The sequence below is a fragment of the Dermacentor variabilis genome, chromosome 2 (genome assembly GCF_050947875.1).
Source record: "Dermacentor variabilis isolate Ectoservices chromosome 2, ASM5094787v1, whole genome shotgun sequence".
Classification (NCBI taxonomy): domain Eukaryota; kingdom Metazoa; phylum Arthropoda; class Arachnida; order Ixodida; family Ixodidae; genus Dermacentor; species Dermacentor variabilis.
Genome location: NC_134569.1, coordinates 7604851 through 7618263, shown reverse-complemented (window position 1 = coordinate 7618263; position 13413 = coordinate 7604851). Strand labels below are relative to the sequence as shown.

Sequence of the window (13413 nt, the reverse complement as noted above, 5' to 3'; positions counted from 1 at the left end):
TCATGACCCCTTCTTGCCTTTTAGAGATTGTGGCCATCTGCTTCTAGAAATATTCAGGAGCACTACCAGTCAAATGGGGATACTATGAAAGTTGTCAGTTCCTGCTAGTCAGTCCTGCCAGGCAGACAGTTTCGCCTGGTGGCCACCAGTTTCAGGAATACTGCTGTGTTTTCAAGCAGGCACATGACATGCTCAACTGAAGGATGCAGCGTTCTCATAGCATCTCCTGGTTTAGCCATATCAAGTCAACACAGATACAGTAGTATCCTGGTGATGTGGGGACAAGTACAGCGTTGGCCTGCCAATGTGACAAGCCATGCCCTCAAGCTTGTCCATTTCAGGATTTCATGAGCAGGATCTCACAAGGTACATTGAGAGTGTATGACAGGGTGTCCAATTTCAGGTGAATCTGGTATTTTTCCTTGATGATGCCAAGTCTACAAACAAGTCTGGCGTGAAATGGTGTCTCAGGGTATTTTACTCTACCCAAATATCTCACAACACTGAGGACTGAGGACAGTCCCAGAAGAGGCACAGACAGGGATTAAACGACAGAGCCACTGGCAGGCTCATCTTCCATTGCCAAGGAAGATGTCCCAAGTAGGAGCCGAGTACATGCAGTGGTTGGCCTTCGAGTTCTTTACAGAGTGTATTCAACCTTCAAGAGCTTGGCTGGAAGCATGGGGAGGCCCCTCGGGAAAGCCAGCACCACTGCTTTGGAGTCAACCTCAAAATGTGTTGCACAATTTTCCACATTGACTTCCAAGAATATTGCTTTGGCTGGTGTCTAGACAATGTGCAGCTGGACAGCACCAACCCAACACTTTCATGAGCTTCTACGAAGTGCCCCTTCCTTCAAAAGTTGCAGAGCAAGTTGGACGCCGGGCACTGTGTTGGCAGACGAGGCAAAGTGGCCACAGAGTTTACATGCTGACAGCACGATTGCATTCTGAAGTGGGCACAGCCTTGCGGTAATGGGGCAGTAGTCAGTGCAGAATCAGTGCAGACTCGTGTGCCTGCACCTATGCTTCTTCGAGTGTCAGCTCCACATTCCTAGCAGGGCTGGGAGATGGGTGTGATGAAGACTAACAATGAAGCTGTCACGTACTAGCCCCTGTTCTAACCTCAGGTGGGTGCAGCACTTTAAAAGCCAGCACAACTTAGCGTAGCACACATTAACAGTTTTGTCGGACTGCTGGACATACCTTTTCAAGTACAACTCGCAGAGCTTGTTCAGATGCACAAAGTGCTAGGTGAAATGAGCAAACGTGTAGTATAAAGCGAGAGATGTAGCATTGGGCAAGAACATGTAAAGAAGTCCGCACATTTCGGGGCCCGTACATACAGGAGCAAGTGCACCTGCATGTCCCCACTCTTTATTTCATGCACCAATATATATATACACGTTCAAAGAGCACAGAGTGCCCCTTGTTAGTGGCAGCCTGAAACTGAAAACTAGGGTTTGGAGGCCTTTCCAGGAACACAGTGCAGTTCCAGTTGCACGTGCAGATGCCGTTCAAAAGATGGCAATTTGCACATTTCCTTCTTGGCATATTGCCACCTAGGCAAGGTGCACAGATGCCAGCCATACGCTTCAAGACAGACCCTCAGCAGCAGTCTTGCCTTGTGGATGCCACCATATTCACTTACGTGGTTTACTCAGGTTGCAGCCATTTTTTATTTGTTTTTCTTGTGCACCACACATTAATGGCAACAAATCACCGGCTTTGTGAAGCCTGCCGCATATACAAGCTTAAGATGGTTGCTGCTGCTGCCAGTGAATCAGGGCCCCAGCACTGCGACTGCCTTTAAGGCCAGGCAGCAGCAAAAGTGCCTGAACAATTGCCCCTTGCATTGCCGGTTCTGCATAGATACAGCAACAAAATACACATTGTAGGAAGTCTGATACATGTAGCAGTAGATAGCTCAACGAAACACCATCTGACAAAGGGCTATCACTGGCAAAATTCAAAGCAAACACTCATCAAAAAGAAAGAAGTAAGTAAACTGTTAATTCTATACACTTACTCATGCCTACTCCTAGCTCCAAATGATTGTGAAGAGTCGAAGCCAAGCCTAAAGGATGTGCAAATATAGAGAGAGAGTGCATAAATTCTTGGCACACTCTGTGGAGATTATGGTGCACTCCATCATCTATGTGTGGGTCCTGTGTTTCTGCCCCTGATGCTTCCCATGGCACTCGGCACTGGGAATTTGTACAACGCTGGGTGCCTCCCCAGGTAAATGAGCCTGCCCTTCGTTAATTTAGGCAATGCCGTGTTTCTTGCAGCGCAGAGCTCGGTGCCCTTTGGAAGCTGGGCACGCATACATCGGTGCGCTAGACTACATGACAGTAATGGCTGACATGGTGGTCAGGTACTGCTGCGAGTATACAAGTTCCCACAACTTCCACATGTGCCTTTTAAAGTATCACCTGTGGAATTAACTTTAATTGAGGACAAGCTGCCGAGGAGCTTTATGTATGTTTTTGTGTGTGAACTTATGCTAGCATTTGCTCACCAAATAATGGACAACAAAGGCAGTCATTATTTTCAATATGTGGCAGTAGTACAGGTAACTCATGATCGTCAGCTCAAACACATACAGTGGAACCCTGATTATACACCATTGAGAGGACCATACAAAACCGTTGTATAATCAAGGCATTATATAATCACAAAAACTAAGAATACAGGCAGTGACCCTTGGTCTTGCCCAAAAAACAAGTACAGACCGTCTGAATAAGCCCGCAGCATGAACCTGCACTGCTCCGAGGAAGGTAGATTAAATTATTTTTTTTCAGAAATGACAACCAAGCATTTAATTGGAGTAGGTGTGGATGAATCTTTATTCTCACCTTTAAAAAAAATCAGTGATCTTTTTCCAGATGTTTGCCCAGTCACGATGCATCATTTTCCTCTCGAGAGCTGCAACATTTGGCAGCAAGTCGCCAACATCGCCGCATACACAAACAAACTGCCAAATGTTGTCGACGCTGCGCAACACGTCCGCGTAAGTTGGAACAGACACGTAAGTTGGAACGAACAGACAATTTGGAAACAAGTTCTCTACACTCACCGTATCGTCAAGGCCCGAAATGGAGACAGCTTTCCTTGGGCAATATTCTTGGGGGATCCCTTTTTAGTTTCACAATTTCGTGTGACTCGGTACCGAAAGGATACTTGATCAGTGTTTTTGGAACTGACTTTGCCAAGCTCGTTATCAATGCCAAGAGCACTATCAGCTATATACTTCGAAGAGTTCGGTGCCGGGAGAAGCCGAGTGTTGCGAAAGCGAATCCATCTCCGTAAGTGATTGCACAAGATCACGTCACCTCTCAGCTCGTTTGAGATTAAGTACTTATTAAAAGGCTGCACAACCGTTTCATTCGGAGACAGTACCAGGCCACTATGAAGTCCACAGAGCCCTTCCGACCAGCCTCGCATCATTTAAAGAAGGCCGACCACTGGCCCTGCCATCCGTGAATCATTTACATTGAGCCACACAGCCACGGCAGAATTTCCCTCCTTCTCGACTATCAAAATTGCTCATCTCTTGAAGTGGGCAACATATAAAATGTGCTACATCTCCATAACATCGCGATTAAGTGGAGTCGATGCACGAAATGCCACAAGGTTATGGTGGCTAAAGGAGTAGGTGTGCCGACTGACCCATCTGCAGTTCATCCTCTCTCTGCATCATGACGCACAAGTGGCGCTGCACTCGGCACAACGGTTCTCAGTGGTGCATGTCGTCTGGAACTCGTGACAGACAGCACCCAATAAATAAAGCACGCAGAGTGAAAAACTGTCACCTGTAGCCCTCAGTTTGTACAATTAGGAGATACAGGTCTCTGTTATTGCATGTTTTCAAGTTTCTAATATATGTTGAAGCTTCTACGATGAAAAGGTGGGCGGCATGGTTAGCAAAGCTCATCTCCAATGGCGAATAATTGGAGTCCGCACAAAGTAGTGGCTGAATTTCTGCTTCAGAGAAGATCAACAAGCGTACTCATTTCTCCGCTCTGAACTACAAATCCCCAGGGCCTAAAGCAGCATTGTTCTCAGCACCGACAAGAGCAGCAGTGGACACCAATTGTGGGCAAATGGCACTTTTAGGTACAGTTCTTCAAGTGCTATTTCGACCATGTTGTCGACGAAGAAAAGTTTACCAGAGATGCAATAAGTCTGGTGCTTCTGCTCATCTCTATGACATGATTCCCTTGAAAATAAGAGTGAACATTATTTGGGATGTGAGCACACAACGTGGTTAGGGCCACAAACCCTCAGAAAGATATTACAGTCGGTGCATGCATTTCATTCATTTATTTTCACCTTAAAGGCCTGGAGGCATTACATAAGGCAGAGCTTTAATCCTTGTGACAATGTTATAACAAATGTAAAGAGCAGTAAATCATAATCGGAGATCAGAGCAACAAGCTGCGAATGAACCCTATGCAAATTACAATGTCAAGATTTCTGCCTTGTGGAGCTTTCCATCGGGCGCGTGTTGCATCATGCTCAGTCACTGGATCTTGAAGTGGAAGGTTCCACAGCTGCCCCATTTTCTCTGAGCAAAATTAGTTTTTAGCATCAAGCTCAATAAAGTTAAATTGGAAACGTGTGATTTCTGTGCTAGGAACCGACGGCTGCACCCCATAACTCTGCAGGAAAGGTACATTCACTTGTTGCTGAAATATACGAAATATTGCCAGCTACGGCGTGAATGGTTGTAAGGATATATTACTAAGCATTAGGAAAGGTGAACAACAACAACAAGACTTAATTACACAAAAGCTGTAAATACAGCACAAAGTGCAATATCCTTGCGCCAAATGGTATTCTTACCTGCCATGATGGTTTGGTGGTTATTACTGTTTTGCTGATGAAGAGGTCATGGATTCGTTTATGTGCCATGGCGGCCGCATTTTGATTGGGTCAGAACAAAAATGCCTGTGTACTTAGGTTTAGACCCACGTTAACAACTCTCAGTTGGAGCTAGAAGTATTCCAGAATGGAATGCCCCACTGCAGCATCTCTCATAGCTAGCCCGTGTGCTTCTGGACATTAAAACTTATTAATTTTATTCAAGTATACTTGGCTGCACCAAATCTATGAAGAAACTACCCACTGGTTCACAGCCTAAAGCTCCAAAATAACTCCGCACTCGTTCAAAACCGCTAAAGCTGTAGCGTGAGGTTCTTGCATAGAAGCTAAATAGTTCCAGCACTTCGTGTTTTCTGACACTAGCACAATTGCCCATACAGCTTTCCTTACACTTTACAAAATGATATTTGAAGCATACATCATAGCTGAAATCAGCGGGAGCGATATCCTCAAACAGGAATTCTGTCTTCCCTTTTCAAACACACGTCAAACATCCTCTTCGTTGCGTATGGATGACAATGCACACAGGAGAACTGTTCTGCTGACTGCAGCACAATTTTTGCACCATGATGCGGAGAAGTGGTGAACTACGCTCGATCAGCACACCTACTCCTTTAGCCACCATAACAGGGTACTGCAGCACCGTAACCGTAAGACAAGTACAGCAAAAATGGTGTCGATTCCAACAAAAAAACAAGTTTTGACTTCGGTCGACTTCTCTATGGATTGGATCAAGACATAAAGGTACAGGTTGCCAACGTAACATTAAAAACTGTGGAATTTAGGTAGGACATTTGTTTTAAAATGGTGAACTTTACCATTTTTCGAATGTAACACGAGAGTTGAGTTCAAGCAATGAAAATTATGAAAAGAGCTCGCGTTACAATCAAGTAAACACGGCATTGCAGACCTGTTATCAGCCAGCTGCAATGTGCTTACATGCCGCCCAACATGAGCTTAGGGTTTTCTTTTTTCTCAGATGGTACCAAAGAGGCATCGCATCTGGTGGGATCGGATTAGCATTGCATTGTATTATCGAGGTTTTTAATACATTACTACTATGGTGGTTTTGCCAGGACCAAACCAATTCGTCGTAAAATGTGAATTGCTGCATGAGCGGGGGACGTATAATCCAAGTTCCACTGTTTGCTGGCAAACATGATCCTCCACACCCTGTAAAACAACATTTAGCTCTTTACATTTGCTGCCCATAGTTAAGAGGACCATCAACACTGAATCCATGTACCGCAACTCAGTGCAGTGCAGTTCCTATCAGCCAGAGCCAGTAATGTGGGGAGCCTTGGGTGAGCGCACGCTAAAAGTGATCAAGCACATGCCGGGGGGGGGGGGGGGGGGGCAATTAGGCACGCCTGCTGATGAGCGCCTGCTGGCTGTGACTATGCACGGCTGTAAATCGCAACTGAGCGCATACACAAGATAGGGCCCACGCACCCTATCTTGGAGCTAATCTGCAAGGGTTGAGCGAGCCAAGATGGCTGCTGGCTTCATGTATGCTGTCTTTCCGTGCATTTAGTGCTGGAGGTTGCGCAATCTCTAATTTCGGAGAAGCTTTGATCCGAGAGGCAGGGAAGCGCGTCTGCTCCCTTCAGCCTGCGCTCATCATGCTAGCGTTGTGGCAGCGAGTGTTTGCAGTCATAGAGTGAGATGCATTCATGTTTGTCTGTGTGTTCACGACACCATGCTTGATAATTTAGTTACTAAGCAAATGTTTACTGCAATTTATATGGCTGGTAATACTATGAACCTTGATGCAGTTTCCTAACTGTGGTATCAAATGCTTCTCCTTTTGGTCAAAAATCAATTCTAGAAAGGATACATAATGGCTGCTGAAATTTCATATGCCATATCAGATCGGGCTCGATTTCTCAGACATGACACACGCATGCAATATTGCAACTTCAAACAAACATAGTGGCCGTGGACAACAGGTTGCCACCTGTTGCCTCACTCTCAAGCGATTTTAAAGTGAAGCTAATTATTTGCGGCTTCCGACAGGTTTCGATGCTGCATTGTTCAAACTGTCTGGAGATTGGTCCGCTGATAGCATCTTCCCACTATGGGTGACATTATCAGCCACCATGGCAGAGGACACGAAAGCTTCGCAGGCTTCGTTTCCTACCGGCTGCGTGAAGGTATTGTCAACACGGCATGAAACCGTATCTTTGTCACCAACTCTCAAACTCTAAAATCTTCTTTCTCACTGAAATTCTTTATTTTTTTTCTTCTGATTGCACAATAATTGTGAAATTTTTACGGCCCCTTCAGTGTAAGAAAAGTTCACTGGCAAATACTTTTTGCATAAAAAGTCTCATTTCAACGCAACAAAATTTTGATTTAACGAAGTGCTTATTTTACCGACTTCACTATATTGAGGTTTAACTATATTTCCATGAAGCTTCAATTCAGTTGGTGCTGCACAGAGGTTGTGGTTGGCTAAGCCTTTCGCTGCATTGCATGGAGTTGGTGAGACGGATAATAGAATGTTAAAAATACAACTCTTGAAGTATTTGTTTTATACCAAGAAATGACTTTGTTGCAGAATAAATCCCTCCAGAACGACACACAATTCTTTCACAACTCAAAACATTAGGGAATATGTGAGAAAAAAAAAAGCAGTGAAAGAAACAGGATCGAGTCGGCAGTACATAAATGCAGTACTGCAAATACTTGCAACTAGTGGGGATGTGGGGGTAGTGAGCTGTGCTTGTCAGTGATTTCTTTGCCGATGCTATATATATATATATATATATATATATCCTTTTCAAGCTTTTAAGTGGTCAAAGTGAGCTTCGCCCATGTTATCAATGGGATAAGCTGACCGTGAATGGTGAGTGATAAGAGTAGCATAGAACCGAGCAGAAGGAATCCCTAGAAAATCTCAGTCCTGGTCATATGAATAGTTATGCTCTCCAAGCGCTACTGCTTGCTTACAGTCAGAATGCCACATTCCAGCAAATTGCACCAACAGAGCAGTATGAAGAGGCTTCTTCTATGTGATAATCTAATAAAACTTTTCCAACCACATTTTTACAAAATAAAACAGCTGTGTGCTCCACTCAGTGTCAATCCTGTCCATTCTCTGCCGCTGTCTTGAAAGCAGAGCAGTACAGGTTGTGACCTTCGCTATGCAAGAAGCAGTCCTGAACTACCAACAATGTGAAAGCAATTGAGAGAATATTGGCAAATGCTCACTGTCTACAATGTAATGCATATTTCCCTGGATTCTATAGTAGCAGCATTGGTCGAGTGCTTAGCAGGTACACTGTGATGCCACCAATAATGTCCTATGGTTAAATCATGTGCTCACTTTCAAGAGTTCTTTCTCAAAGCTCTTAAAATGCTTAAAAGTATTTGCTCTCAGTATTCTTTCACAATGTTAAATGGTGTGGGGTAGATTAAATGCTCCAAGACTCAAACAGGAGGCACCTGGGGGAGTATTCTGTAAGTCCACCTAGACGACTGTCCATTTCGGCCACTGCTCATTGGCTAAGGCCGCTCGTCTCCTCCTCTCTCATACAGCTGCATCCAATGAACAGTGGCCAAAACGGACAGTCCACTAGGTGGACCCTTACAAAATAGCCCCCCCCCCCCCTACCCCCAAATGACAATTTTTCTATAGCACTGCCAATTATGGGCTGTTGGTACTTGGTGCTGCTTGCATTCATATTGTGTTCATCCAGCTAATTAGGATGTGTTACACTGTGCTACATCATTCGGGTCAAATGATGGAGCATAGTGTAACACTCATTCGAGTCGAATTAAATAAGATGCAGAAAAAACAGCAAAGCACACCGCTTAATTCATTTGGCAGTATTTGTGCAATTATAGCAGGCCCTTGAATCAAATGTGCACCCACTTTTTATGTGTCTAAAGTAGAAAACTAACATAGAAATTACATTAAAGCTCTTAAACAAAGGAGAAATCTAACACGTTCCCGATTTTTTTAACAAGAAAAATGGACAAAGGGTCAAATACATGTTGCGCAATGGCAGCCAATTTTCTAAAAGTGCCGCATGTCTTTTCCTTCTTTTTATTTTTTAAGGCAGCTTCGCCGCAATACATCCGTGCTAGGCGGTAAAGCACACAAACTCGGTGAAGGCGGTTTTGGGTCTGTATCCGATTGCACTGCACTGGCAATTTTCGGCCCACTTTTCGTGGAAAAGAATGATGCACATTAGAGTTGGGTAACTACCATAATCAGACATTGTTAGATCCGGTTAAAGGTTGACAAGGTTTAGTGCTGCATTTGAACACAGTGCTGGGCTGTAGCAAAGCCGGCAGAATGCTACGAAACCCGTTCTCAGTGTGTGCAATGGGGCTGGTTGGTTCATCTTTAGAATAAAAACAGGAACAGCGCAACACAGGACGAGCGAGTCCTGTGTTGCGCTGTTCCTGTTTTTATTCTACAAACCCGTTCTGTTTCTTGGCACAGGTTAGTGAGCACGTATACTGCTTTTGCAGTTATGATCACTTTATGATGCGAAGAAATGGTCATGGGACCATGTAGCGGGAGGGGGGGGGGGGCATGCATTCTCTTCGGGAATTCTTTCGATATATTAAGAATGTCGGATGTCCTAGATGTAGAGTCCATTTTTTGTAAAGCTTGTCACCGAAACATTAAGTACATTATTGGAGTGGTGTACAGACTGCCTTCCCTGACCCCACTACTATTCTAGAATTGAAGAACTATATGAACATGCACGTAAAACAAGCTGACCGGATTACTATTGCAATAGCAGTTATATGGACACTCCAGGCGCATTTCTGTCATCACCGTCGGCATCATCGTCACAGTTATGTTCCGTATAAAGTCCAAAGGTGATCACATTGTCACCACGTGCCGTATGCTGTATGTGTAATTGAAAGCATGCAAGGGTGAGCTGGCGATGGCAGCTCAATCTCGCAGGTTAGTGAGTAAGGGAGGAAAGCGGGGAGGAAGTGCTGTGTTCCATTGCACACAAGGCACCGAGGGGAGGGGTCCCTACTCCTGTGGCTGCTGCGTATGGACGTGCGGGCCCTACCTCGAAAGCGACCAGCAATGGGGACAGACTGCGCTGAGTGCCGATAGCTTAGTGTGCGCTAGGCTCTTGCTGCTTAGTCCATGATGAAGCAAAAGGCAGCATGAAGGTCAATTTGCTCGCTGCTTCTGCCGCACTTCCTCACTCCAGTGTTTTGACAGTTTCCACGGTCATCAAGCGAGACATGTTCATGTCTGCTTGTGTGTGCATGATACCATGCTTGTTCATTTAGTTGGTAAGCCAATATGCACAAGTTTACATGTCAGAGAACTTTACCACGCTTACTTCGTACAGCTGTCTACTAATTTGCTATCGTAATCGATGTTTTGCCTTATGGGCAACACTGCGACATTGTTCTATCCGGGGACATCAATGTACCGAGAATCGACTGGCAACCATTATCAATTAAGAACCAAAATGGCCAGCCCAGGGATGCAATTGCTGATCTGGTGTTTGCGTTTGATCTATCACAAATTGTAGATGATTTTACTCAAACACAGGGTCATGTCGGATCGATACTCGATTTATTTCTTATCAGCGGTATTCCTGTTTCCAATGCACGTTATGACATTCTTCCCAGTATTTCTGATCACAAAATAATATTACTAACGCTCTCTGGCATGTTCATAGATAAAAATCGAGGCATTCGCATTTTGCACACTTTTCTAGGGCAGATATTTCAATAATTGATATGCTGTCTTTTAGTTTTGATGCCTTTTTAAGTTCCACTGCTGTCGTAAACTCTTTTTTGAGTTGCTTTAAAGGCATTGTTAGCAAATGTGTCGATCGTTTTGTCCCCATCATCGCAAGAACATAGAAATGTAAGAATTGTTGGATATTTCAATCCACACTGCAGCTAAGAAGAAAACTTAAAAGATTAAAAAAGAAATGACGCTCATTAAAAGATAGTAAGCTGAAACACAAAAGATCTACTTTATCCATGCAAGCCCAGAGTCAAGTTGTGCGCAACAGACAGCATTGCTGTGGTGTATCCCTATCTAACACCATTTCCACTTCCCCAGGAGAATTTCATCGGGCGATAGTTCCTTCACCACATGGCTGGGACATTTTTGATGTCAACGGCTGTACAACACAATACTGTTCAAAAATAGGCAGTGCTTTTAATGATCAATTCCAATCTGTTTTCACTAAAAATGACAACAGACTACCAAATTTTACATCCAGTTTGCCAGCTATATCTCATGTTATCATTAGCAAACAAGGCATACTTAATATGCTCCTAAAATTTGATGTCAAGAAGGCATGTGGCCTTGCTGACATCCCTAGTGAATGTTTAAAAAGATATGCAGAATGCGTAGCAAAATACTTTTTCATCCTCTTTTCAAAGTCATTGCAGGAAGGACAAGTCCAAAATGACTGGAAAGTAGCAAAGGTGAAAACATTTCACAAAAGTGGAACAAAACACTGTGTTAAAAGCTATTGTCCCATTTCATTAATTTCGACCACTTGTATACTGATGGAGCATATAATCCATAAGTATATTTTGGAGCTTTTTTGAAGAGGATGACTTTTTTGCCAAATATCAACACAGGTTCCGCAGGAGTTTTTCTACACAAATGCGATTAATTGAAATAATTCATGACATTGGGACTTCCATAAACAATGGCAATCAAACTGGCACAAATTTTCTCGATTTCTACAAAGCCTTCAAAACAGTCTTACAAAAAAAAATGATTTAATTAAACTGCAAACTTAAAACTAATATCCTGGATATCAGAATATATTCTTGAGCGGAAACAATTTGTTTCCTTTCACGAGCACAATTCGGCTACGGTTTCAGTGCATTCAGGCATCCTACAAGGCTCAGTTAGCCCACTGTTCTTTCTTATATTCACAAACGATATCACTGATGACTAACTGTTAAAATTAGGCTATATGTCAATGACTGCATGCTGTACACTTAGGTTACAGATGTATCTGATCAACTATTCTTACAGCAATAAATGGTGCGATAAATGGCAAGTATCCTTAAATCTTGAAAAAGCAGTACAAATTAGAATTACAAGAAAGTTCTCCTGCTCTATCAGCACAACATCAACAACTTGTTTCTGGCAAAAGTGACAGAATATAAATACTTAGGACTTTGGTTAACAGGGGACCTTAGGTGGAATAAACACATTGTTCATGTTACAGCTAACATATATTGTAAGCTATTCTTTCTTCATAGAGCACTTAAACTTCTACTCCAACAGCTTCTCTCCTTGCATATAAATCTGTTACTTCACCCATATTATAAGAAGCCAACAAACAAAGACATCAAGGGCAACACAGGGGAAATTACTTGTACTGACTAACTGAAATAAACAAATTATAAATTAATGGAATTGAAAGCGGATGAAAAATAATTTTTCATCCACTTTCAATTCCATTAATTTATAATTTGTCCATTTCAATTAGTCAGTACGATTTCCCCAGTGTTGCCCTTGGTGTCATTGTTTGTTGGCTTCTTTTGATGCGATTAATAAAAATCGGGCCCCTCGGTTAACCCTCTTTTTTCTCGTTCATTACTTTACCCACATTAGACTACGCAGCTTTATTTTGAACCCATACACCATAACTAATATTGAAAGGCTGAAAATAATTCAAAAGATAACTTTGTTCACTTTGTTTACCATCGTTATGACGACACATCAGTAAGCAAGCTAATAACAAGGGCAAATTTACACGCTTTGTCTAAAAGAAATCGTTCCTCATGTCTACAATTCTTATATCAGGCATTAACAGGTCATTTTAAGATAGAAATGTATTTTGTTATTCCTTTTCCTAAGGTTGCAGCCCGAGACAATGGCACAACTGAACATTGACACAATGGCACTCAATTGACACATTGACTGACAATGGAACAACTGAACACCTTACCCAACTCGTGATAATTGCTTTACATACTTTTTTTTCCAAGAATTGTAACGAATTGGAATTCACTAACAAACCGGCAAGTACTGCAACCTTCTTTGTCTATGTTCATGTTGAGTTTCCTGATATGACTTGGGCCTATATTCTTTTGTTGTCATCTTAGTTATTCGATCAATTTTTATGCATTTGTAATGTTGAGTTGCATATGTCATGTAATGTCAGATTGTCTTCATAGTGTTCATGTTTACCTAATACAGTTTAACCCCGTTATAAGAGGCACGAATAGAACGTACAATTGGGTATAATTGACACTATTCACCCACCATGGTTGGCCGCCCTATCTCTTCCATTAATTGGACCTCTTTTGTAAGAGACACAGGATATAGAAGACAATCGGTTGTAAAGAACAAGTTGTCTGTGAATACTGGTCAATAATCTCGTTTGTAACAGACATTTTAACTTTACATGCAGTGCCGTTGGTTACTGATTGCAGTTAAATCCACTGTGGAAGCAAAAGGAAGTGACAGACGTGCGCAAAGTGGATCAGTCAGCAAAAAAACAATGATCAATGGCCACTGCAATGGGAATGCTCCACAGAGAAGCACTCCAAGCTT

The 13413-nt window shown here is 42.9% G+C and overlaps 1 protein-coding gene across 6 annotated transcripts in view; it reads right to left on the bottom strand.

The window, feature by feature from the left end:
• Window positions 1-459: 459 nt before the first annotated feature.
• LOC142571328 (uncharacterized) overlaps window positions 460-13413 on the bottom strand; it is a 150749-nt gene continuing 137795 nt past the window's right edge. For 3 of the 6 annotated variants that reach the window (XM_075679597.1, XM_075679593.1, XM_075679598.1), the window contains one exon: window positions 460-1863. In XM_075679597.1, the coding sequence (XP_075535712.1) occupies window positions 1754-1863 (110 nt within the window). In that variant the 3' untranslated portion in view covers window positions 460-1753. Of the gene's footprint in view, window positions 1864-1926; window positions 2077-2857; window positions 2928-10366; window positions 11303-13413 lie in introns of those variants that run through there. The other 3 variants (XM_075679595.1, XM_075679594.1, XM_075679596.1) reach the window with 3 other exon arrangements.